The sequence below is a fragment of the Anopheles merus genome, chromosome 2L (genome assembly GCF_017562075.2).
Source record: "Anopheles merus strain MAF chromosome 2L, AmerM5.1, whole genome shotgun sequence".
In the NCBI taxonomy this organism is placed as follows: domain Eukaryota; kingdom Metazoa; phylum Arthropoda; class Insecta; order Diptera; family Culicidae; genus Anopheles; species Anopheles merus.
In genome coordinates this window covers 27,889,951-27,916,963 of record NC_054083.1, presented here as the reverse complement: position 1 = coordinate 27,916,963, position 27,013 = coordinate 27,889,951, and the positions used below count along the sequence as shown (strand labels likewise).

At 43.5% G+C, this 27,013-nt stretch overlaps 2 protein-coding genes across 2 annotated transcripts; one reads left to right on the top strand and one right to left on the bottom strand.

The window, feature by feature from the left end:
• Nucleotides 1-6,983: 6,983 nt before the first annotated feature.
• On the bottom strand, nucleotides 6,984-9,682 carry LOC121592300. Its single transcript, XM_041913699.1, has 6 exons — nucleotides 9,535-9,682; nucleotides 8,160-8,318; nucleotides 8,001-8,088; nucleotides 7,439-7,919; nucleotides 7,175-7,358; nucleotides 6,984-7,096 (listed from the first exon to the last, which is right to left on the bottom strand). Exons 1-6 carry the CDS (start codon nucleotides 9,680-9,682, stop codon nucleotides 6,984-6,986), a joined length of 1,173 nt encoding a protein of 390 aa, XP_041769633.1.
• Nucleotides 9,683-25,564: 15,882 nt separating this feature from the next.
• LOC121593267 (microfibril-associated glycoprotein 4-like) lies at nucleotides 25,565-27,013 on the top strand. The gene is made up of 2 exons (XM_041915488.1): nucleotides 25,565-26,320; nucleotides 26,403-27,013. Exons 1-2 carry the CDS (start codon nucleotides 25,602-25,604, stop codon nucleotides 26,530-26,532), a joined length of 849 nt encoding a protein of 282 aa, XP_041771422.1. The 5' UTR covers nucleotides 25,565-25,601; the 3' UTR covers nucleotides 26,533-27,013.

Sequence of the window (27,013 nt, the reverse complement as noted above, 5' to 3'; positions counted from 1 at the left end):
ATTATCGAACCTCTACAACCAACAGTCTACCGCCATTCCCTCCAACAACAATACAATAAAGCATCCACCACCAATAACAACACAACATGCACCGGAACCGGTCCACCATTGTTACCAGCCTCATTAAGAACCACAACAGTGCCATTACCTTCCCGAGGATATATTCTTTTCTGTTTACAACAGTTCAAACACGTTCCATGCATTAAACAAACGAACGATGGCCTCTCACAACTCTTCTCCCCCCCCCCCTCATGCCTGAAAGGGGTCACAGCCCCATTGGCAGCAGGTTACGCGCAGTCCGTTCTGCGTCAAATTAGTGGCCGAAATTTATCGTTTCAATGTTCGTTCGCATAGCGGTTCCCCAGTCGCCCCAACCGCCCTGCCCCATTTCCGATATCGAAGCCGAACGAATCCGTTTGCGTCAGTGCGATAATGACGCTAGTGGGTAGTGCGCTCCGGTGCGAATGAATGAACAACCGCTAGCCGCTCCTCACACCGTGCATCGGACGCTTCCGGCCAACAACAACAACAACAAAAAATAGCATAACCACACATACACACACAACCACACATTCCTTCAGCGTTTCCCGGTACCGGAAGACAAAGAAAAGCTTCGATAATTACGATTGACACTTCATAAAGTATTCAACGGTATGGTACACCGTGACGCTTCCTGTACCGGGACGCACAACGTGTCCCTAGGCGAGTCGTGCATTGAAAAGGGGAGGAATGAAAAGGGGGTCGCCCGAAGGGCTTCGACGCCCGTGCACCGAGAGACGTTTCCGCCGGTCGTATGGTGGAAAACGCTTTGAAGCATTCTTTCGACAGGTTCCCGTTTGTAAGAACAATGCTGCCTGCCCCGCCCGTGTAAGAATGTGTCTTTGTACTCGGTGCTTTCTTTCTTCCGCTTCAGTTCCATCACCACCCCTCCCGAAGGGTGGAATTGGCACCGAAATGAGTGGCCATAGACTCAGCGCTTTAATGCACGTCCAATTAGATAAGCACGTTCGTAGCGAAGGCCCAGCGGACGCCGGGAATTGACAGCGAATGCATGCCGGTTTGGAGCGCCTTTTCAAGAACAAATTTCCACAAATGAGTGCTCGTCACGGGAGTTGAGCGTGGCGAAATGTGGCCCACAGTATCATTTGACCCATCCTGCATTGATTACTGTAACGCCTGCTGTAACGAAGAAGCATCGTTCGATGGGGGGTTGTATTTTGGCCCTGCATGTATGTGTGCATGCTGCAGCCAGATACGCGTTGTTGTTTTTTTATCCTCTTACGTCTCCCTAACCCTAACTACAAGTAAACGAGAACCATTCAACCATCGCCGAGGACGAACACATCATCCAGGCAAACATTTGTGGCTCCGTTCACCCATTCGCGTCACGTCTGGATCGATTGGTTTGGGTGGTTGTTGTTCTTGCTGGTGCAGCACCAAAACGTTCTATCAAACCGATTGCCAGTAGGACCACACATACACATCGGGTATCGTGTGAACATTTGGGGCCGCTTCTGGGTAACCGGCTGCGATTGTGTTTGAAATCAAATTAAATTGCTCTTTCTGCTGTCGGCCGGTTGGGACCAGAGCCTCAGGGCTGTCGCTTGCCAAAACACGCAAGAAAAAACAAGAACACTGCTTCTGCTCTCTGTCTCTTACAACTGTAAGCTTTGCAAGCGTCGTTCGATGGCAAAAAAGGATGCTACAAAACTCGATCTCAGATGTTTCTTTTTTGGGAACCCGTACCCCTGGGTTAGCATACACGCAACAGTATCAACCATTGCGGGTGCCCCCGGATACAGAACGTAGCATCAAACACCCACCCCATCGTATGACATACACTCAATGTGCAATGACATTAAGGTGCTGATACATGCAAAAACCAGGTGCTTGTATGTGCTTTCCATGCACTCCAATGGTTCTAGAATGGTTCTCGTTCGACCGGAAGGTACGATTTCTTGCCAGATGCTACCGTTACTGCCCGGTGGGATTGGTGAAGGTAACAAACACGAACGAAACGACAACCACGCTTGGTAGCGACTTTCGGTAGCGGTTAAAAGGTGGCATTGGTAAATAGACTAAGTGCTGATAGGTGACATTTTACATTTCCCAGCCAATCAAAGCCCCAATCGAAGGTGGATGTGCTGAAGGATGCTAAATTTGTTTCCTGATAATCAGGTGGATTATTTAAATGAGTTTTTTAGTGCTTGCCTGGTTGTATGTTTACCGTGGAAGGATTAAGTTTTTTTTTAAATATATGATTATCGAAGACAGCAAAAAGAGAAGGGAAAGCGTAAGGATGTGATCCGAACTGTCATATAATTTCCCTTCCATCTGATCGTCGATACACCTGACAATGGTATATGTGCTAGTATATGTGCTAGTATGCTAGTCAACGGTATATGTGTAAGTTTCACAGCTCCATAATTTTGTTTACGAAATTTTAATTTTTTTACGAAGTTTATAAATGTTTCGAAAAGAAGATAATACACGGACACGTTACAATAGGTTATAATAAATGAACTTGGAGGTTAATTACTTTGGTGGCGATCTGAGCAGAGAGAGTCCATTAGCAGCCTACGTTATTAGCAGCCGTTAGATCGTTTTAAGCAATTGTAGGACTCACCAAAAAACTCCTATGGAATATGGGAAGGCACTGACATCACTTATATCCGTGTGTAAAGCCGAGAGGTTAGTGCTAACGGCCACAAATTTAAGAAATATTTGGAAGGAAAATGTATATCTGGTTGTCACAAGAAACACAACATATCAAATTGTTAATCCTAATGTCGACTCCGACTCCGTCGACATACGAATTATCGCCAAGGATAGTGCGATCCTCCCACGCACCAGCTCAACCGATCATGAGCCGACACGTTATCTTTCGGCACGTGACAACGAGCGAGTACCTGCTTTCTGCGAGAAGCTTCTATAAAGCGATTTATCAGCGAATCGATCGTTCTCTTATCATAAATATCACAACGAGAACGAATGTATATTTTCATTGTGAATAAACGTGTTGAACTTCATCCGTGCGTCTAAGTTCTTGCATCAAACAAAATACCGCTTTGTGCAAAAACAATGTCCAATTGATAAAGCAACAGTCCCAGAGCAGTCTCAGTGCTTTTTGGTTATGCTCAAGCACGCCAAACCATCTGATGTGATCTAGTTCCGCACGATCGGACAGTTTTAGGCCATTTTGAAGAGGAGACTCTATCGAGATAACATTTTGGCAAAAGTCTTAAACTAATTAATAACTGGAGAATCCTAGAAACTGAAGCAAATAAAAACTAACCCCACTTTTTCAAATATTTTGAAAGTTCAAAGTCTCCTCCAAGAAATGAAGTAATTTTTTGTGAAATCATGAACCTCTAAACGACAATACATGTGGCATAGTATCATTTTCCGGTTTTGATTCATCCTTCCTTTTGAAAAAATAATATTTTTAGATCATACGGTATCATACCTAACATCGAATGAACCATAACTCGCTTGGAGCACCGTCTAAAACTAGTCTGCCAAATTTCCGTTTTTATGTGGTCACTATATCAATGTATTCTATTCCCCATACCACCAACCGTTCTTCATTCCCACCATCCTCTGCGAACGGATATCCGACTACAATGACTACCTCCAGCACCACTTAAGTTGCGTTTGTCAAAGTTATTAGCCTACCCCCAATGCAAACCCATCCTTACCCCATTGTGTAAGCCCGAAATCCTCCGTCGCTGGCTTCGATGCAACGCTGAATAGCATATGTTAATCCAATGTCATTCCATCCAACCCCGATCGAGAGCTTCTTCCGAGAGCACCGCAAGCAATGTACACTGCCAAGTACTGTCATCACTATCGCTACACTGGGGCAATCCAGTGCAAACGCGTATGGCGTGTGGTCAGAGCGTAACCACAACAACCACGGCGGCGCAAACGGTGCCTTCTCAGCAGCATCACTCCTGCAACTGCTGCCTGGCTGTACTGTGTGCTGCTGCTATGTCGCGATTGGCACGAAGTTTGTTATCAACATCCGAGCCATTCAACAAACGTAATATAGCAGAGCAACTACTACTACGGCGACGCTCCTTCATTACTGCCCGTGCTGATTGCAAACAGTGCTCGACGCGGCTACCATCGTCACGAGAAGCAGCAAAGCTGCACATTAAGCGAAACTCGTTATCCCACGACAAGCGTAAACCAAGCGTGGGGTTTTGCTCGGGAACTTTCAGTGCGGTGCAGAAGCAGTAGCAGCATTGCGCTTCAACAACATGCAGACATTTATCGACAAATCAACTTGCATACATAATCGATAAGCGGTGCGGGGTCTGTGGCTTGTACTCGTGTGTTCTCCCGGCCCAGCGTTGACAGGGACGGTTAACAAACTTTTCGGCTGACAACTATGAATATCATCTCTGATGGATTATCTCGACCGTGACGACGGGCGGTTTGCACCTACACGAACTGCACTACACGTACATCGATCCGTGGATGTCGAGCATCTTTCCAAATGATAATTCCACTGCTCTATCGCCGACTCTAGACCACGGGGGGGGGGGGGGGGGGGGGGGGTAAAATAAATAATCCCCATCTAGGGGGGGGGCGCACGGTGAAAAATCCATTACTCTTTGTTGGCGTAAATTATGCAACTGCGCTTCACTGACTTTACCCAAAACTAAAATCCGATAAATCACAACGACAATGGATGGGTATTGTGTTGCCCAGGGGTTATGAGAAAAATGCGCTTAATCCCCCGTTGAATGAAATTATTTTTCGAACTAGTGAGTTTTGTTTTTATTTCTTCAATGGACAACAACACCACGCTTTAGCTTATCTGATAGAGCACCAACAGACCAATCGATATGTTTTCGGTCGCTCTGGACGAAGCGGTAGCGCAGTAATTTAAATAAAATTATTACTCGACTCTGTTTCATTCAGTGAGAAAGAACTTCATTTACATTGTAAATAACATATGAATCAATATTATTTGTTTTGCAATAAAAAAACAACGCATCACAAATACAAAAAAATCCCATAAAATCCTGTTGAAAACATTGTACAAAGTAACATCATAAACAAACAAATACCACCACAAAACATTAACTTATTCGAGCATCACTTTCATTTCATAACAGAAGCATTCACCGCTTTGTTTTTCAGTGTTTTGTAAATGAAGCTAAACCAATTGTATGTTTTGATACGCTGAACCATCCCTTGGAATGCTGAAGCAATTAATTTATGGCACAACGGAAGGATAATTATCACAACAAGCATCTATAAAGTGTAACCACTATTGAGCGACCAATTGACCAAATACGACTGGATAAATAACCACAGTAATGAGCTCATAAATATCGCTTGAATGTTGCAAACCCTCATTCTAACATTGCCCGCATGCACTCGATCGGTACTAATACCAACCACACCAGCAATCCCATGCACTCTAAACATTTGCATTGCAACACAACAGGAACGGCTGTACAGGCTTACCATTCGCCCCTCGTAGCAAGTGCAATCGCTGAACATCAAGCGAAACGAATGCCAGTGCATGGTAGCTTTTTGGAGCAGCTAACACCACCGAGCGCGGCAACAGCAGCCATTCAATGCAGGTATCGACGGTATGATAGTACCATGAACTGGCAGTTTAATCAAGCCCCAATTTCCAAATCATCATTTTGACACGTACGACTCCCTGAGAACGTCACCGAACTTTGGGAGGGTGTGAATCGATCGTTCCATGCCACTCGGTTTCGGTTTGACGGGCGTAGAGCTATAATCGCTGTAATGAAACACCAATTTACAGCCTCTCATCGCCATCTCAAATGACACGCACTGGTGGACACTGATAGCTGCGAGTTTGCTGTAATTGGTTCCTGTTTTCGGGACTAGATCTGCGGTCTGTAATTATCCTTTTCAAGCTAGATACATTTGTTGAAAAAGGTGGAGCTTTGGGCGATAAAAATTCACCAAATTGAATTAACCATTGCTTGATGCATTAGGAGAACGAATCAGTTTAGAGCATTTGGAAGTGCCAAATTGGAAGTTATACGAAGTTCCAATTTCAGTGAATTGATTTACAGTAGAGCAGAAAACTAAAGAAGTTGCTTGGTTAAACAAACATTTAATAAACAATGAACTTATTGGTACTCCTAATACATTCCAAAGGATTAACATAAGTTATCCTTGGTGGAAAGAGTAACTTGGTGGAAAGAGTAAAATTTCATTAAATTTCAAAATTGGATTGATTGGAAAAAAATTAATCCGTCAGTACTAAGCGTATACATGTTATACATGTTATACGTAATTAAGGCAGTATATATAGTTCAAAAATTATTAATAATAAAGTAATTGTATTGCAAGGACGCTGTCAACGCTGTGCGCTGAACAACGGAACTGCAACGGAACTGCAAGAAACTGTTTTTCGCGGGACTTTTTGACAATCGGATCGAGTCGCCAGCGCTTCTTTCGAAGCACAACGTGTATGTCCCGCCGAGATCGCTCCCAACTAGATCGCTGCACTCGCTTTGGCTCCTCTGGTCCGTTTATTTATATGTGCCGTGAGTTCAATGTCATTTGTGAAGGTCACGAAACTAAACCATGTATATATGTAATGTATGTAATCGAATTCGCTTAAATAGTGTCACTCGCGGGCCGATGAATTTTGATCAATACACAACAAATCATAAAACCAACAAATTGTTTCATCTCCGTCGTGGGAATCTCTGGTTAGAACGGTGCACAATTTATCTGCATTCATAAACATTCATTTATTCGGCAAAAGATTGATCAATATATTTCTTAATCCTTTCCCATCTTAACATAAACCCCGGTTTTGTTACATATCAGCTATAGAAATCTTAGAAGCACTTAGTAATTATCATCTATCAACACATTCTATAACAGCTTCCATCAGTCCTTCAACCGGCACCGCTCGCGCACCTTGAATCCTTCAACTCGAACCGTATTAAAAACGTATCTCAATTTTAACAGCCTTACGCCGCACTACAAGCATTCTGGGTGTACAGTAATCGGAATCCTCGGTTAGCTACGTCCGGCGTCTCATTCCCATTGGTCACCGTGTACACGACGAACGGCCGGGCGCTTGCTGTTGGAGTGGACGGTACTGAAACGGTTACCATTTCGGCTTCGATCCTACCAACCCGCCACCCTGTCCCATACTTACACGTGACGCCCGGAAATCCAAGACCACAGAACCGATCCGCGGTCATGCCGGTAGGGTTCGGTATGATGATGAAATCCGTCGTACAGGCCGCCCCGGTCGCACTCAGCATGGCCGAACCGAGCAGAGTTGGATCGATCACGATCGCATTGTCGGACAGTGTAAAGGCGTATCGATCGTTTGGAGGCTGTAAATAAAATATACGTGCTGCTTTACCATCTTTATGCCTGTTTTAGACAGAACCTTCCGGTCCACAAGTATTCTTACCAGGGAATAGCTAACAGAGCACTTTGCCGCGGCGGGTCGTATGCAGATCCCATAGTTTGTGTTCGCCAACTGCCGACTGCCCCGGGCACCGATCGTGTTGAGGGCCGGATTCTCACCGAGCCCATAGTTCAGACTGCTGATCTCACCCGTCTCATCCGTGTAGTACTGCAAACACCCATTCGGTGCCCGTTCCGCACTGGCACACGCAATCTGCGACAGCTCGATGTTCCACAGCCGATTGAACGACACGTCACCGTTCGTGGCAATGCGGAGCGAGATAGGGCTGCTGCCGGCAAAATTGAGGTACAGATGTTGGCCCGTATTTTCACCACAGATTGGCACTACGGCCGGGCTGCCACCCACGATCGTCAGCCGATCAGTCGTGCACGAACCATCGCCCGTCGGCTGGGAAAGCGTTAGCGAACGGAAGTCGATACGAAGCTGACAAATACCGCTGGAAGGGTTGACCGTAAACGTGCAGCTGAAAGGTGAAAAAAAACACGAACAGTTCTCTCTTGAGTAACATTCATATCCGGGGCGTCTCAGAAGCTATTGCACTTACGTTCCACCACCATTGTATGGGCCCGGGAAGCCCGAGTTTGTAAAGTATGTACTATTGAGGTCCGTAGAGCCCCCGCAGGATTTCGTATCTGCCAGAAGGATGGTACATGAAGGGTAACAAATCACAAACCTTGCTGCTTCCGACCACTGCAATACTCACACACACAGCAGACGGCCTGATTCGTGCGGGAACTGCACGAACCGGACGCTAGGCCACCGTTGTCCTTGCACTCGCCCACAATCAGACAGGTTCCGGATAGGCCCGAGGGTGACGTGCACGGTACGTTCGCAATACGACCAATCGTGTAGAAGGGAAAAACTGCACCCGAAAATGAACAAATAAGCAAACCCAAAAAAACCCATCAAAACGAAGAATTGCAGTCGATTTTTTGAACGAGTAAATATTGTACGTGAAATAGCTCTGTACTGCAGCTACCGGAGGCTCCCAGCTCTCGAATATTTCAACTCTTATCTGCCAGCACCGTAAAACAACCGCGTCCCGCCGGACTTTATGATGAACTTGTGGGTTATATCAATGGAATGGAATGGACCTCGCTCTCACGCAGGATGATGAAAAACATTGGAACAAAAATACTAATAACTCAAAAAACGTTGTTGTTTCTAATATTTTTAGAACCGTGCTGTGGTCTATTACAACATTCCCCTTATCGTGACAGCGCCATGCGACATCAAACCTAATAAAGTCTAGTTATGAGAAAAGCTTAAAAATATGAAATAACCTTTGTTATACTGTGCGTTTTATTTGATTTGAATTTTGTCCTATAAATCCTCTTTTGAATTTGTATGCCATGTTCATTTCATTGAATGCTGTTTCCAAGAGTTGCATATTAACATTTCTGATGCACAGTACCCATGCTTCGACCAATATAAATCAATTTGTTTTTTCAGTAAAATCAAATGAATTGAAAATGCTGTAATTTGAAATTCCTGTAGGCACGTTATAATTACTTTTTCTGTACAGATGAATTCATCAATTCATACACATCAAAGTCAATTTCAGGAATCAAGTCGAACCACAGCATGAACGTGTTACCAACCAATCGTTGACCCAGGTTTTTGGGTTAAACAAGCTAACTACTTTGATGGTAAAATATAGTTACAATTCATTGAAAGTGAGTCAAATAGTAGTTACAACGCATAAATCAATATTAAACTCATTATCTTTTCTGAGATATTGCACAGTGGTTGTTGATTGAAATGCATTTTTAATAATTAATTTCCATCATTCAAAGTCCACGTGCCTCGCTTTTCTAGAGTTGACTTTTTTTTTTTCTTGTAAAAAGCTCCACAGAACAAGCCGTCTTTGAATTGTTATGATCAGTTCAACCTTAATACTATCATTCAGCACCAAAGTCACGACGTAGCAAAATATCACACCTAATCGAGAAATTAAAAAGTGGCACACTACGTTCCCTTTGCCAAATTTCCTCTTTTCGGGCGCCACAGATTTTTGCACCGATTTGTGCCATTTTCCACTCCATTGCACCACCATCACCATCTTCCACTCAACTCACATCTTCCACTGCGTTGCACTCCCGCCTGCACCACATCCAGCTCGCTGCTCCCAATCACGTCCGTTACATTTGACCGTTGCTGTACGGCGCAACAGCTTCTGCTTACGTGCAGGACACCGAGACAGAAAACCACCAACCACACGTTCATCCTTGCACTGGCGTAAGCGTAAATAATTAAACACACACACGCTGGCTGTAAGACTCAGAGGGCCGTTGCCTTGCAATGCGACAAGCCCCTACAGTTGGCTTCAATCCGAGAACGGTCCCACCAATCCAATCCGAGAACGATCACAAGACTGGTGGCCACACAATGTTGCCGTTCGGGCCGCAGTGTCTTGGAGCTTCCGAGACGTTCCGCTCCGGAAACGAACGAAGGCGCTAATTTCCACTCCCGTGTGCCGTGTGTGAAACGTGTACGTTCAGGTCAGTTATCGCAGGGCAAGAGAGAGGTCGTACGAGTTACCTATACGAGTTCTTTCCACCTACGAAGCAATATGAAGACGTTAAGATCGCACCAATCGTTCCGTTTTCTTCCCCCACGTCGGCCACGAGTGACGGTTTAGAATATGAATCGAGTACGGCGAAACGCATGATTGATGGACTTTCTTTTTTCACGCGTCCGAACGGAGAGTGAAAACATACAATCCCCCCCCTCACGGGGAAGGTGTCTTGGCGTGTTTGCACGACCGATTAGCTAAACTGCCGACGGTGCTCTTGCGACGATTCCACCCATGAATGTGGGTCACTTGGGCTCTAGATTTAGAGCAGCTCAAGTCATCTCCAGTACCTGCATACGTCACACCATGACAATGTTGGTACCGGAGTGCATCTTGAAAGGTTTCAATCGCTTTTCTCAAACACCAGCAAATATACGAAGCTCATACCATAAAAAAGGCTTTCAGTTGATTATTCTCAAACATTTGTGAATGACAATCTCTTCCTTCACAATAGTCATGCGCCTTATCTTTACATCTTCCAGTCGGTTGGAGACATCATCCTAAAAACCCGGTTCTTTCTACGCACTTTTCTATTCAATTATTGTCGTCTTCAACAATTGCGAGAACATTTCGCAAACGTATCAGTTTTTTTTATTACAATGAAGATAATTGATTTTAGATAACTGCTTTATGTTTTGCTGCCTTTTGCGTCACAAATATAGCTTTTCTATGCTTTATTTTTTTCGCCACAACGGTGTCCTAGAGGGCCCCTTTTTACAATGTCATCATTTTGATACGTTTGCTGAATGGCTGAATGTTAACCAACCAAACAAAAATCCATAAAAATAATCCCTCCATCCTCGTATATGATGTGTTGCGGAAAGTGAAAAGAAGTATATTTCGATTCGAGAACAACAGTAGCACACACGCAAATGTGTCAAGAAAAGGCCACAATATGCGTTTAAATCATACTCCACACTGCCCACAACGGCCAACCGTATCGTCTGCGGTTTTTTCCTCAGTATCTTCAGTGTTGTAGAACCAACACTGAACCACCGAGAGCACACGGCCAAAAAGGCATCAAATTTAGAAGTCAGCATAAACCAGCATCCCCACCACCACCATCACTACTACGGCCACCTGCAGGGAGTTTATTTGTTTTGATCTCATACGCCATAAATACACTCTCACAATGGTGGTCTCATGAAATACACTTACCTTTCCTAGTTATGCCCTCCCGTCACTGCCACTTGCCACTACCGGGAAATTCTCACCCAAAAAACACACACACACACACATGTGTATGTGTACCGAACCTGCACGCTTCCGTTTAAACGATATTATAAGGCGAAAGAAAACGAAAACGGAAGGGACTTGGTACGGATCCTGCTAATCCACTTGATGGGATTCTATATTTCATGGACGGATTGGTGGTAGAGTTTTTATGGCATGCTTCGCGTTGCGTCGTCTGCACGGTGCCCTTCTTACTTGCGAGTAACCCCAGCTTTTTCCCTCTTTCTCTCTCTCTCTCTCTCTCTCTCTCTCTCTCTTTCTTCCTGTGTAATGGGAGAAAGCTTGGTGCTTTTTTTTTGGTGTAGCGCTGTTCGCCTTTACCACCATTACCGCTACACGACGGTAAACATCTTAAAATGTTTCAATGTGTTTTAAACGGGGTTTTACTGTTTATCTTACCCGTCTCATAAATATTGCAGAATGGAAATTTAGGTGTTAAACGGTTTCATCTTTTCGGGGAGTGAATTGGAAACGATCTTCTTTTTTTTCGGGATACACTTGAAGCAACAGTGTAAAAACTTGCCACCAATCGATGTACTCAATGGTCTGCAGAGCTGTATTCTACTGCAATAAATTTCAATTTTACATTTTTCTCAAAATAAATCATTTTAAATTACACGAATAACATCCTTTAAAATGCGTTTAAGGACAGATAATGGTTAAAGTATGAACATTTGATTCGAAACGGTCCGCAAGTAGTATCTGAAAACGGATCCCATATCAATTGACAACCCTTAGAACCATATCAACCAAAACCATATCAATATCTGGATCCAAATCTATGATCAATGGTGTAGTTTGAGGGTAACTGGAACAATTTATGGTCAAAATGTCTTCAACATGAACGTACGAAATTGAGAACATTGTTCGTTTTGGAGATCCTATCTTTAAAAAACTTTTTACTGTTAGTATTTCAGCCGCGACATTTTTTTGGACCCGCACCTTAGGGAGACATTTGTCTTAGGGAGACTAATACAATATGAAAGAATATAACGGGAATGTTAAATAGCATGTAGAAAAATCTATGCATCTTAAAGAGACAACAAGTTACATAAATTTCATTGTATGAGCTTTGAATAGATAGAGCTTTGAAAACCCTATTGTTAAGAAACAGATCCTAGACCCATACTAGTCTAGGAACTGATCATGTACCCATAATGATCCGGGAACTGAACTCAACCCTACATCAGTCTTGAAACCTATGCTAAGTCCATCTTGGAACTGGTCATGAAGCAATACAATTTCCTGAACTGATCCTAATTCTCCTAAAGCGATCCTGTATCGCTCAATTATTATTTATGTATGACGGTCCAAGATCTGTACATAAACCGGGTTTCAGTCGAAAATCCGTTTTTGAGACCGAATGAATATCTACTCTGATGCAGCAACCGATTCCGATAGCATACTGGTAAACGATCCAAGCTCGATAGCAGTAAATTGAAAAACTTCAGAAATGGAAATTTCAGAAATGTAATGCGCGTTACTTCATGCGGCTATTTTCAAAACGAGTACAGTCCTTCCAAACTTCTTTGGAAAATTGTCATTAAATCTTGGTATTACCAATCCAGAATTTGCGCTCTACTTGCCACTGACCCTCAATCGTACCAAAACACGCCATCGGTGTAAGCCAGAACTGTTTGCAAAAACAACCAAAGGACACGTTTTCACTCACCCTCGCTCTCTCTCTTTCTCTCTCTCAGACAGCAACAGTGAAATGTTGCACGCAACACGAGGTGTGGCCCTTCCATTTATCTGGCTCTGACCCACCCCTGTCGTACGCAGACGAATGACAATTCCCAATCACCCTACCCTTTACCCTATCCAAACGGGGACCGCCTCTTGAACTCTTGTGACCGCACAGATACAGAAAGCACGAGCGAAAGTGTGACACCACCGCACCCCGGCCACAGTTTACCTTTCCGCCCGAGATGACTTCGAAAGCCATTCAATTAAGCTAAATGTAATGAAAATGCTCTACCAAACTAGAGCTCGGTGCTTACTCTACTTAATTATATGCCATTTGGAATGTCCAAACCCACTACGGACCCGTGCGGAATGTGTGACAGCAGTGGCCTGAAAGGACTGAGAAGGGGAAGCACACTGCGATGAAACGGCGATTTCCAAGCACGAACCAATACACTGCAGTTCCATTCCGTTCTGTACGCAGCAGCAGCAGCAGCCGCCGCTAGGGCTCTCTACAAAGCCAACACCGGATTTGTGTCTCTGATCCTCCGGTCTCAAGCACTTGTCAAGCGAAACAGGATTCGCACGCTGGGCGGAAGCATGCCGGGTACGGTTGGGTTGCAAAAACGCGACCACACCACAGCCGTCCACACCGGCTCGACTCTGGGAAGTGCTTTGGCTGCCGCTTCGTTCGGTTTGGCTTTTCGGCGTGTGATTTTGTTGGCACATTTACACTCTAACACTTCGCACCAGCCAGCTTTCCTGGCCCGACCGCCCCATCCCCATCGCTCTGTCGCTTGGATCGTTTCAGTAAATTAGAATCATGTTTGCCGAGCAACAATTACTCACAAAATCATTCCCACGCTCTGGCGCGCTGGCAAGCGCTTTCAGGGTTTGTGCGTTGTGCCCTTCACTTGGACGCTGAAGGATCAGTGCTTCAAGAAGATATACTGATACCATCGCCATAGCCAGTACCGATCAGGGCAAAATTATGTAATGATAATCTGCTTACAGAGCAGAGCGCAGAACGACGAACGACGACAAACAGCACGGACAGAGGTGACATCCGAGCAGCAAGCAGAGTGCCCCCGCACGTTCGCCCCAGCATTGGTAGCAGACACTCATTTCATCAAGCGCACGGTTAACTTGTTAACTTGGCTTGTTTGCATATGCTTCTCATGCTGATCCACTGGTCCTTGCTCTAGTATTCCAGCGAAGGAAAACACACTCTCCGTGTTCGTACCACACACAGCCATTGTTTGTATCATTTCATCAACCAATTCGGCCCGCTGGCTTACCGAACCAAAGAGTGACAAGCTACGTGGGCTTAAGTGGATGCCGTTTTGCCGAAGATTTATCTCAACTGAAACAACACGCTAGATCAGGAGCAGTGTATCATACAGTATAGTACTGGAAAGTTTCTTGTTATATGCTATGCTTTAGCAGGTCTCCTCGACATCATAACTTATTTTTAGATGATAATTGTAATAAAATAAATTCATTAATTCAACAACACAAACCAAACCGAATAAAAAAGAAATTTCACGAAATTTATCACAATTTATGCGCCTCCATCCGCTCATTGCTGCCAGCAAACTTCATTAATCATAGATGTGAAAACTCCCAGGCATACCAAGCCGTAATAATGACATGGTCATTTCCAAAATCAAACCTAAAAGCACCCAAGCACGGGTGATTCATTCCCTTTGTTTCAAATGCGCTGTAAATCCTTCGAACCTACATCAACGACAACGCCGCAATTATGACGGCTACAGTTTGCCAGTACGGGTACTTTAGGACGCGGCAGGCAAACCCATTTCAACGGTAAGACATCTACAAACACACACACACACACACACACACACACACACACACACACACACACACACACACACACACACACACACACACACAACCATTGCTCTTTGTGCCATTTTGCCAGTTCAGGTTCCAAGTTATTTCCGTTCCTCTTTTTTGTCGTTACTCTCGAGCTTTCACATCTCGATCTAAGTGAATTACTTCTCCTTTTTTGTGCTGTCGTTTCTGTTGCTGTTACTACCGGTTTGTCTATCAATTTTAAAAACACACCCCATGCCCACGCCCTGTCGAGAATGATTAACCAAATTTTGGATAATTAACGGAAACTCAATTAAAGAACCCCTTGGGGAACTTTACGGGTGCACTGAATCGGTCTGCCACACCAGTTTTGAGCGAAACAATAAGCATTGGTATGACAAAAAATGCGCTCCTGTGTTTTTGCCCTGTTCTGTACCGTGAGCAGCTCCGTCTTACTTGTGCAACAGCACATCTTGTAGTCAAAAATAAATTGTAAATTAAATTAAATTAATGTATCATAAGGGGAAAGATACGATGAAGGTTAACCCAGGAACTTGGATACAAATAGAAACATTCAGCTACGTTTGTTGACTTGCACACGATAGCGAAAGGGCATGGCAATGGTGCACCAAACCAAGAAGCTGCGCGTTAATCGAGTTTACACAGCCAGCAAATTGTTTCTGTTGTTTCTCAGGTCTGATTGTTTTGAAGGAAATGGCTTGTATTCTGCTCCGACGTTTTGCAGATTACGTTTTTATTCTTGCGTTACTATTCTCTTGAATTAAAAAAACGCAAAATTTGTGTTTCTTCTTGCGTTATCTGTTTTATGGAAACGGATTCATGCTTTCATTTCTTCAATTTGTAACTCTTGATGAGTGCCAGCAATGTGTAGTAGAAATGAAGGTTATATCATGGACCATGCGAAGTATGGACCCGTATGCCTTGTTTTGCACGTAATATTTTTGAACTAACATTGATTCAATTGATCATGCTACCTTATTTTACCCCAGCAAACCTCTAACATTTGAGAAATGAACGAGAATTTGCTATAATGTAACTCTAAACAATGCAAAAAAAACGGGAAACTAAACCCTATTTGTATTTCAATTTCGTACATATTCGAGTTCGAGTATTGATTCAAATTTAAAACAGCCTCGAAATTTCGTCATTAATCGTCATAGGTGTTTGCACAAATATCAACATAGCTGACAAAGTTCATCTGGCCCAATATCTAGTGAAATGATAGAAAAAAATTTTATTTATTTATAGGGACATTAGGATTTACTAGAACAGTGTTTTTCGACCTTTTTGCAGCTTTTCCCCCATCACCCTACATGGGATTGTAGGATTGCATTTCCCCCTTACAAGTTCATGAGCTGGGGAAAGTGTGACAATCTATAGTATTTAGCGAAATTTTGACCCAATTGAACGGTTGAAAACCACTGTACTAGCAATTTTTCACTAGTTCCTTTTCCTGTGCATTTCTCTCGGTGTTGCCTTGGGGTTAGTTTATCATATTACACTGTTTTCCATGTAAGTTTCCAATGGAAACAGCATTAATCGAGGTTTGCGAGATGGTTTTCAACAGCTGTCATATATTTTTGGCAGCTGTGCTGTTGAAAAACATCTCACATTGAAACATAACTACGAAAAAAAGTTAAAAATTTATAGTATGGGCTGAAAACACTACAATAAACCTGACTCATTGCTGATATACAAATTTTATTCAAAAACTTAAAAAAGCTCTCACTCCAGATTCACTAACAAAAACATTAAAATATTTGCTAAACAGCACAATATACTTGCTAATTTTAAACCATTACGAATTATTAAACACCAACAAAAAGCATCAAAATCACCTTCATTTACTGTTTTCATCCATCTTACCGTCAGCCAACAGCACACTCACGATGAATAATGATGACAAATAGCTACATCACAAAGGGACGACCCACAAAAAAGGGCCCCCTAAAAGATACTACCTCAAGACGGGATGTTTTGTGTATTCTCCTTTTTCTGAACAATTTTCTTTGCAGCAAACCAACAAAAAAGGCTAATTTTCAACCTGATCCCCTTTGAACAGGTCAGCCAGCGGAAGCGTCAGCGAGCCGGTATGTACGTATGTCGACGGTAGATCAACCTCGGTAAGCCCGCTATTAGTTTATTGACATTTTTACTTTTTCGCACGCCTAACTTTTTCATACTTTCTAATCTTCCTTTGTGGCGGACGTCATCAAAGCCAAAGCTTGCGCGAATAACCCAACAGCAGAAGGAGAAGGAAAAAACATCATGATCTATACACATCATGCACCGCATTGTTTTTTTTTTTTTCGTTTTTGTTTTGGCGAAGGTCCGTTTTTATTCACCTGCTTTAATCCCTGGTCACTCACGCTCGAGCAGTGCGGGTGCCCACTGACTGGCCGGACCCGACAGTCTGCCCAGTCTTGTAAAGCCATCGCCACGAACCGTTTATTTCAATCAACAGATCCAGTGCTGTACCCGCGCTGCACACACACACACACACACACACACACACACACACACACACACACACAGTGGCACAGTACATTCACCGCTGGCAGCCGGCCAAGTACACGATTTAAGGACCAATTTGCCCAAACCCGTCCACGTGCCCAGGAAGCCCTTTGCCGTAAAGCCTTTTGCGCCACAAAGGCTCTTCGTTCGGCTGTGCGTCAAACAAAAAAGCATCACGAAACACACGAAGAGAAGGTGTAAATGGGACTCGATGTGACCCAGCGGAGGCACCCGGTCACGTTCGGTGGCCGAGTCACGGACAGGATCAAAATCAGCCACACCACGTTTCGTGCCTGGTCTACCATCACCAACCTGCTTGTCTTCCCTTGCGCCGGCCTATCACGCCGCATCACTTTCGGCTTGTAATCATGAAAATTAAATTTATTCAAATTAAGAGCACTAAAGTTTGCGCCACCCCGCAGTGTACCGCATGGACGGACGGACAGACCCTCATACCTCTTTCTCTTTTCTGCGTCCGTGCCGTTTGTTTCGCTTTTGTTTAAAGCTAAAATTTGTCCTGCGCTTCGCTTGAAAAATGCGCCATAAAACCGGCTAGCTCACTGCCCTGGCCAGGTGTGCCCCAGCTAGCAGTCTACGTATGCCTTTTTTTTTTTTTTTTTTGCTACCACCATCGTAAAACCTTCGATACCGTCTCGACCGGAAGCGGCCAGCCTAACTTTGAACGCCACGGTCATTATGCTCGCTGTCATTGTCGCTGTCGCCTGGCAGCGGCAACGTACCAGGCAGCAAAAATGTCATCACGCAGACGACGCAGAGCTTATTCCCACTGGCGGGAAATGCTGGGACGACCACCACCATCCTCCAGTTTGCTACACCGGAAAAGTTTACCCACGTAAACGAAGAATAGAGAATGTTCTCTTTTTTCGGTCTTTTTTCCCGTTGCTCCATCCGTCTTCACACGGCAGTGTTCCTGGAGCCTGAGCTTGCCGCTAGCCACAGCCGCAGTACTTAAGTAAGCGTGGGTATGGTAATGCTACGTCCAAAGGACTGTACGGAAGCGAAAGTTTTGGGCCCGCTGTTCACAAGTGCAAAGTGCTCTCGTAGGGCTAATTTGGATGTGCATATAAATTTTGCCATCGACTAGACTAGGCTGCGGTGGTCTTTAGTGGTGGTGAATTGAAAGAAGGTATCTTTGCAGTGAAGGGTGAGTTTAACTCTTCGTATCGATTAAATTGGATGTAGGAATTATAGGGATAACAGTTTCTGTATAAATAGATAACAAATGCTTAAGTTAGACAGTTTTATTAATTACTGTAGTTTGTTTAGATGATTTGATTGATGACATGATGATTGATTTACTTTGAAATAGAAATGAAAAAAGTCCACCAGTAAGCCTGATTTAACACTAGGTTTACGGCCGTCTCTTATATACCTATCTCTACGGACACCCGTCAATTTGACGGATGCCTAAAAATACGTATTTCGATTGGTAAAAAACATGAAAAACCCTGTTTCATTAAAATTATGAATCGTTCAACATGTTTTGGTTTCCATAAAAAAATTATCTGTATAATGCTAATTTATCGTAACAGTCGTTATTGTTTCATCGAACACATGAACGGATATTTTTTCGGTGCCACATTTTTACCGATGTCCGCGGGAGTATCAGAAAACACGAGTAATAAATGGATCAGCAATTGATAGTAATCAACCCACCCGTCAATTTGATGGGTTCCGTAGATACACCACATATGTATCTAAAAATATATGAAAGTTATGAAAATAATACTTATGCTAAAAAATCATAGAATGTAATGATAAATTTACGAAAAGTAAAGATCAATATTAAACAAAAAGTATTTTTAGTATTTCACTTCAAATTTTGCATTCCGTCAAATTGACGGGTTCCGTAAACCTAGTGCAAAATACCAAAATAACGAATCTGCACCCTATCGAATTGCAATAAATAAATTAAAAAACAACGTGTCAACACAAAAGAGATCATCCTAGATCCTATTTAGAATCAGAGGCCAATACCGGTTAACAAAAAGGAGAATGATCCTTAAAACTAGCCATAAAGGATCAACTGTTGTAACTCTTTTCAAATCGTTTTATCGATGAATTAGCTATGGTACAGTTCAAAAGGATGCATAGCTTTATACCACCAATACAACTTTATAATTTTTTTATAAATTTAGCGTTATGAGATACGTGCAGATCTCATTGTACATCTAAATTATACTAGAATATAAACTGTTTGAAACTTTAAATTTATATGAAATTTAAATTTTTTTTGTTATGAATTAAAAACATATTATCATTCTGTATTATTAACATTGACATTGATAGTAGAGTAGTAGTAGTAGAGTAGCACAGAGTGTTGATAATATTCAATATTATAAATTGTTTTCCCTTTAACAAAGAAATTCCAAGCAATTTTTAAATTTATAAGGAGTTATTGGTGACACTTCTGATAAATCGTAGAATTCTGGAACTACAACCTCCTTGAAACCTCGTACAAGCTGTTGAGGTTGGTTCAGGCTTACGCAAGGACAGCTTAGGATTTGAGTGTAGTAAAAAGCTCAAATATGCGACTGCAGACCATATTTCCACCTATTCCTACTCCTAATTTACAAGTTTTCCTATTATTGGCACATTAGCACTTTGAACACATTGGCAAGTAAGTCGTGGCAAGATATTGGATGTTATGAAATGCAGCGTGCGTGGAACACCATAATTTGTGGTCACTTTTTTCATCAATTCGCCAGCCTACTTAAATGTTCTTACCAGTTACATACGCCTCTGAGACATGAACACTGTCCAAATCTGACGAAACCCTCTTGGTCGCGTTCGATAGGAAGATGCTCAGAAGGATACTTGGCCCCGTATGTGTGGAAGGACAATGGAGGAGCCGCTATAACGACGAGCAATACGAAATGTACGGCGACCTCACTGCCGTGCAGCATGTCAAGCTCGCCAGGCTCCGGTGGGCTGGGCATGTTGTACGCATGGAAACGGACGACCCAACCCGTAAAGTCTTTTTAGGCCGTCCACAAGGACAGAAGAGGCGTGGTAGGCCCAAATTGAGGAGACAAGATGGCGTGGTTTCCGCCGTTAAGGTCGGGATAACGGACTGGCAGACGAAGGCGCGAGACCGCGAGCGGTTTCGGACATTCCTGAGGAAGGCCAAGACCGCAAAGCGGTTGTAGCGCCGAATAAGTAATTAATTAAATACCAGTTGCTGGATGTTATATGACTTCAGGTTTATCTTGAGGTGGTAATTGAATGGCATCTGATTTGATACATCAAGAATCGATAGCATAGGTAAAATAGATCATGTTATTGATAATAATGACAACCTGCCCGAAATCACTAGCACTAAAGAACGTAAATCTTAATATCCGTTATAGTCAAATTACGACCACCAGCATGCGCATAGATAAAGATTTGTGATCTAATCGACGATGAGATTGCATTCTTGAAATAAACCTTAGCAACTTTTATTCTTAAGGTTTTAGTAATGCCAGTCACTACCACTAAGTTCGTCTTTATCTACTTTCACTCATATTATCTTTCAACAGTTCATGGAAGATACTAGCTGAGCGAATCAGATCCAGAACAGCATATGGTTCCAACAACGTATTACGTAAACTTTCACGCAATTGGCGCACGTATGTATGAGATTCTTGACGACGTAAACGTAAAACGTATAAGCTTCTTACTGATTGCGCAAAAATAGTAATGTTGCCAACACAACCAATCACTTTCCTGACTGTATGAGCTTTCCCCTCCCATCTTACAGGGTTTCCCACGATTTATTGGTTGGTTCCCATCATTTTTTGGTGGGTTCCCATATTTTTTTGGTGCGTTCCCACGATTTTTTGGTCGTTTCCCAGAATTTGTTGGTCCAATTGTATTGATATCCAATCGGAAAATACCAATAAATTATGGGAACGAACCAAAAATCTATGGGATACGACCAAAAAATCGTGGGAACGCACCAAAAAATCATGGGAACTGACCAATAAATCGTGGGAAACCCTGTAAGCTGTATCTCAAAGCCTACTACGATACACAGAACATCATCAAAACCATCTGCCCGTTGCAATTTTTACGATACATTACTCATCCACCGAATTTGAAACGGACCAGCTTTTATGCAAGCCACTTAGCATCGTTTCAATTTAAATTATCTACCCCCAATCCCCAGCTCCATCAAATTACGCTGATAACATAGACAGGGAACGGGAGCGAGGTAAGGCTAAACTTCCGTCTGTTTTCTTTTCTCTCAAATCTCTTTCTACTGCTGAATTTCTTCACTCAAAGCCAAAACGAAATGAAGCTGTGAAATATAAAAAAAAATGTACCATTTCCTTTGCTAGAAACAGCCTGGAGCTAGCAGACTCCCGTTCTTCCTTCGCCTCAACTGCCAAATCTACCGGAGGACGAGGACTGGTTTTAATTTCGATTTCTCTTTTAAACGTCCATTTATGAGCCGGCCTTCGCTCCCCCTCCGTCTCACCAGCTTACCGTATGGAACTGTCAATGAAAGCACATTTTATTATGCTTCATCGACAAAAAAAACCAACCTCCACAAGTGATGGCGCACCGTGGCGCAAGAATCTCCCGACCGAAGCTAACACCAGCGCGGAAAATGGTCTGTAGCAAAACGATGATGGTGGCGACTGTAGTTCGCATCGTAATCAAAATGAAATGGCGATGGTATTATTCAGCTAAGCCGTCCCCGGACTGTCCAGCCAACCAGTGCGGGAGGGAGAAGGGCCAAGGGAAGCTTGATCGTTTCAGCTTCAAAACGACGGGGCTTTCACTTTCCTGCCCCTCCCTGTCAATGTAAATTATTCCTGTGCCAATTGGCTTAATGAGAATAAATGAGGAGGATTACAACAATCGGTCCAAAACAGTATTTGATGTTGGAGTAGGCAGAAAAGCAGAGGGTAAAAGGGAAAAGTTAAAGCTTCCGTGGAAGCTTGTTGCTGCTGAACGGGGGTGGGTTATGAAGTATTTTTTTCCTGTTTTACACCGCGAACAAAGTTATTTTTATAAATTAAACATTCATTTGTATGCATTCAATTTTTGGTTATCAAATCTTAGCTTATTTTTTAAGCATTTATGATGTTTAAACACTATCAATCCAGTCTCCAGCATCAGTCAAAAAAAAGGAAGATCACTGCAAAGTTACAAAAAAAACCTTCTTTCAAAGCAAAGAATGGTGTTTGAATGTTGTGTTTCAAAAGCACGCTCTAGTTTTTCCCAAACAACTCCATTCAATTCTGCGGTTGAAGGTTCAAATCTCCATTCAAATGCGCGATGGTTACCACCGACAACACCGGAACCGGTGTCCCGCGGGTTCGTTAAAACTTTCCTACACGAAATGCATGTAATTTAATGTTTGCTCAAACATTCGCGCAAATGTGATGCCTACTAACAAGCCTTGCGCCACACTCCCGTGCCCGTGGGCAAGCAATGTTTTTTTTTCGCCCTTCGCACATGAATTTGTTCTCACTTTTGTAACACATTTTTTTCTGTACCCCCGTGCCACCGCAACCGTTTCCGGTCGCTCCGTTTCCGTTCGCTCATTTGCAAAACCTGAAGCCTGCCCGGCCTACCGTAAAGCTCTCCGCCGTTACGCTTTGCACGAACGCACGAAGCCTCCGGGCAGCTTTTCGACGATCCGGCTCGCTTAATAAACCTGGTTAGGGAATGTTTCCCCTCCTGCCCTGCTTTTTGTGCGGTGCCCTTTTCCCCCGTTCCTTTCAATGCTTTTTTTGCGTTACGGGTTCCGCATTGCGTTGAGCGCTTCCGCTCATTTTGCTAATCTCTGTTTCTTACACACCGGTTAACCACCCGAGCTTCCCACCCACCACTGGCAAACACGGGAAACTGTTGCGATGGAAAAGGGTACTAGCGAAGAGGAAGTTGCCGATCGTTTGAAACGGTGAGAGCGAAACGCGAAACCAGACGTTAGCCTTTTCACAGAGAGCCAAAGAGGAAAGGGAACACGGAAAACAACAGCAACAACAACAAAAAAAACCGACGCCCAACGCAAAGAAGAAGTGTAAAGTTAACTTTTAATCATCTCATTAAAAATAAAATCTTGTAACAAATTTATGCTATCATTTTACATTCCAGCGGGGCAGCGGCCGGGTGAGTACACCGTGTCCCTTTCGCCCCCTTTTGCCCACCCCACTTGCTCCAATTATAAAACAAAAGCAAACCCTCCAACGTCCCAGCAGCGATCAACCGCCGAGAGTGGCCACTCGGGAGCTTTTGCAGCGGAAGCTGGTGTCGCTGGAAGGATTAGTCTGAAAGGGCACCTTCCTACGACCACTACCCACACCGTGGTGTTCCTGTTGGCATGAGCGTTGGCTTGGAAGTTTTGAAAAATTAACTTCTACCGCTTGATTCTGCCGCCCACTTGCAGAAAAGGAATACACACGCACACACATACACACACCGACCTTATGGTAGACAATCTTGATAGCCCTGTTTTGGGGCATTATGTTGTGTGTACCTCATTTTTGCCGCACCTCCTCGCCTGCAGATCGAATCATTTTATGATGTTTATGTATCTTGTTGTGGCGATACTTGTCTGGTTAATGCCCGCTCCGCTTTGCCTTAAGATATACAATTTTTTTTCGTTTACAAGGTCCTTATAAAATGGAATAATTGACGTCATTTTTGAAACTAATGTAATCTATTGTATCAATTCCATTAAAACATTTTCAATACAATTACTCAGCTAACAATATCACATAATCTATTTTTTTTTTTTATTTTGATGGATACTAAAATCAAACCTGAATAATTGGGAAAGTTGTTCCTTTAAATAGAGATCTGATCTGATTTGATCATACGTAGTTTGTCCTACCAATCAAATCAGGTTAATAAACAAAAGGAGCTCTATTATAAGGCTATCTCGCTCTCTCTCTCTCTCTCTCACACACTTTTTCTCTCTCTTCCACTTGGTCTCTTGTTGGCCTATTCAACAATAATGTTTGGTCCTTGAATACAAAAAAGATCGGCAGCTTTTAATCCATGTACGATCCCGATCTTCGACAGGTGAACGTCAAATGATAGACAAATTATATCTTTCACTAAATACATCAAATTGCTGCAGGTTTTGTGTTATTCAAGCTTGATTTACGGCTTTCAAATGTTGTTGTAAATAATTCGATTGAAATTGTCAACAGAAGAGACTTTTCATTTTAATCTTTACAAACACATCACGGGCCGCATTATTAACTATCGAGGGTCGTAGTTTGGAGATCCCTGGTCTCTATGATGATGTCGTTGAGTGAAGTTACGAGTATTCCAAGACAGCTGAGCTCCTTTACCACGTTGGCGGATGTACAGTGTCGGGGGCCCTGAGCAGTAAGAATTGTTGAGGCCTTCTGTATATGATTACTGGGTGGTACTCGTCGTAAAATGTAACATTTCAACTTAAATTTTGTTACTACCGGGGGGGGGGAGTACTCACGGTTCGACTAGCACGGGGCCCCAACGTCCATCGCCCACGGGCCCCCCCTTGCTAATACACTACCATATTCTATCAACTGTTATAGATGCTGGACTAAAGATCCGCGGGGCCACCCATCGACGCCCCCCCCCCCCGTAATTGCTTACTTTGCCTACCGTTAAAATCGTCACTGCACTGTTGGGTATATACCCTACTACCAGTTAAACTTATGGCAAGCAGTTATTTCGTCTCCATCACATTAATCGATTGCTAAGCCGAAATCATTGGGCCTGTCACTTGGTACAGGCGTCAACTCGCATGACTCAGTAACCCATCATGCCGACTCAAGCCTTGTATGGACCGTCTTCCTCCATTTCTCCATACCTTCTTTCGTCCTCGATAGGGCAATCTATCGTGCTATGGGTACACCAGTCAGTCCCAGATATCAAAACGCATTAGTGACTAAGACTACAAGACCTAGACCGATTACGGCAGTCTAACAAAAATCTGTCTAAGAAGACAGTCTAAGAAAAAATAAGAATACAAGGAACCAACACGATATCAAATCTTATGAACAACTTCTCACTAATATATGAATCATTAGTTGCCTCTGAGACAAACTGAAACAGAGCGACCTACAGTACTGCCCTTCTTTTGTCTTTATCACTCTCGTTAATCAGCTCCCGCAAAAACCACAAAATTGGCCATTTGACTTAAAAATAACCTACTTTCTTATCGCCAGTCCTAACTATTGTAGTAATGCAGCCTTTCCTCCATACATTGCTCTTCATTTTCTGTTCAACCACTCTCGACGACAGTCTGCAGTAAATCAAAAAGCAAGAAAGATGCTGCTCGCAACAGTGTTCATCGTGTTTGGTGCAGTGCAAATTACCCACCGTCAGCAACTCCTTGCCGCTAGTGTTGATCTGCAGGGCTTCCACTTCGAGCTACTGCTGACCCATCTGACAGAGATGGAGAATCGGCTGCAAGCAACGCTCGCCGAAATCGCTCAAAATCAATCCCAACAGCTGGAGCAGCTCTGCGGTTTGGGTGAACCACGTCCCTTTTCGGCGGCGGTTAAACTTCCCGCAGCAGGGCGACCGCGGTCAAACAGCTACAGGCTGGAAAAAATAGCCGAACTCACCGGTGGAAAAAACCTGGCTGGTGATTGGATCCTGTTTCAGGAACGATTCAATGGTTCGCTCAATTTCAACCGTACCTGGGACGATTATCGGGTCGGCTTCGGTAACCCGCTGGGTGAACATTGGCTTGGTTTGAGGGCGCTCGAGCAACTGCTAGCCAAAGGACCGCACGAGCTGCTGATCGTTATGGAAAGCTTTAAAGGTACTACCGTGTACGCACACTACGATGCGTTTAGCATTGGCACGGAGCGCGAAAAGTATGCGATAAAAACGGTGGGCAAATACGCCGGCACAGCTGGTGATTCGCTATCGTTTCACGTCGGTTCCAAATTTACTACCTACGATCAGGATAACGATGAGCACGGATTGAACTGTGGCGCCCAGTACGGTGGCGGCTGGTGGTTCAAGGACTGTTACTCATGGTGAGGTTGCAAGCGTATTAATTAACCTTAACATACTTTCGGCTTGAAAGCATTCATGGCTAATGTTTTGTACTATTTTCAGCTTTCTAAACGGCATCTATGTTCCCACCAGCCAGGGCTCGGAAATGGGGTTGATTTGGTTCACCTATACTGGAGCGTTTCAGTCGTTGAAAGCATCAAAAATGATGATTCGGCTGCGTAGTGCACCGTAACAAAGTTAAACCATTTCCACAATTTAAATCAAAATTCAAAACCCTTCAATATCAACACTAATGCCCCAATCACTGCGTTGTTTTATCATACGTCTCGTTTTGTGTTATTTTCCAACAAAAATCCATCCAATGCTTTGCCTTACAACGTCTTACGGATGCGCTCAAACAACAACAGAAAATCAGACTCTTGACTGCTGTAACATTCCCTCTTATTGCCCACTTTCATGCAACTATGGGTCGCATTAGCATTGGAATGACTCACTTTTAGCCGTTTGCTATTCATCGATCTCACAGAAGCAAACGCAAAGGAGCAAAAACAACCGCTGCCTCGAGCTGTTCGCGGACTATGCTGCGTTGCCCTTGAACAGTGTACCCTGCCTTTGAGGGTCGACCTCGAAACGAACGTCCTGCCCGGCCTTGCCGGCAAAGCGGGTTTCGAAGCGGTCAAAAGCAGATACCCTGCACGCGCAGGAAAATCAAT

Coding starts and splice junctions, on each gene's coding strand:
- LOC121592300 (XM_041913699.1), bottom strand. CDS start 9,682: ATGAACGTGTGGTTGGTGGTTTTCTGTCTCGGTGTCCTGCACGTAAGC. Junction 8,089..8,159: donor TCAGGCCGTCTGCTGTGTGT/GTGAGTATTGCA, acceptor TCCTTCTGGCAG/ATACGAAATCCTGCGGGGGC. Junction 7,920..8,000: donor CCATACAATGGTGGTGGAAC/GTAAGTGCAATA, acceptor TTCACCTTTCAG/CTGCACGTTTACGGTCAACC.
- LOC121593267 (XM_041915488.1), top strand. CDS start 25,602: ATGCTGCTCGCAACAGTGTTCATCGTGTTTGGTGCAGTGCAAATTACC. Junction 26,321..26,402: donor TTCAAGGACTGTTACTCATG/GTGAGGTTGCAA, acceptor TACTATTTTCAG/CTTTCTAAACGGCATCTATG.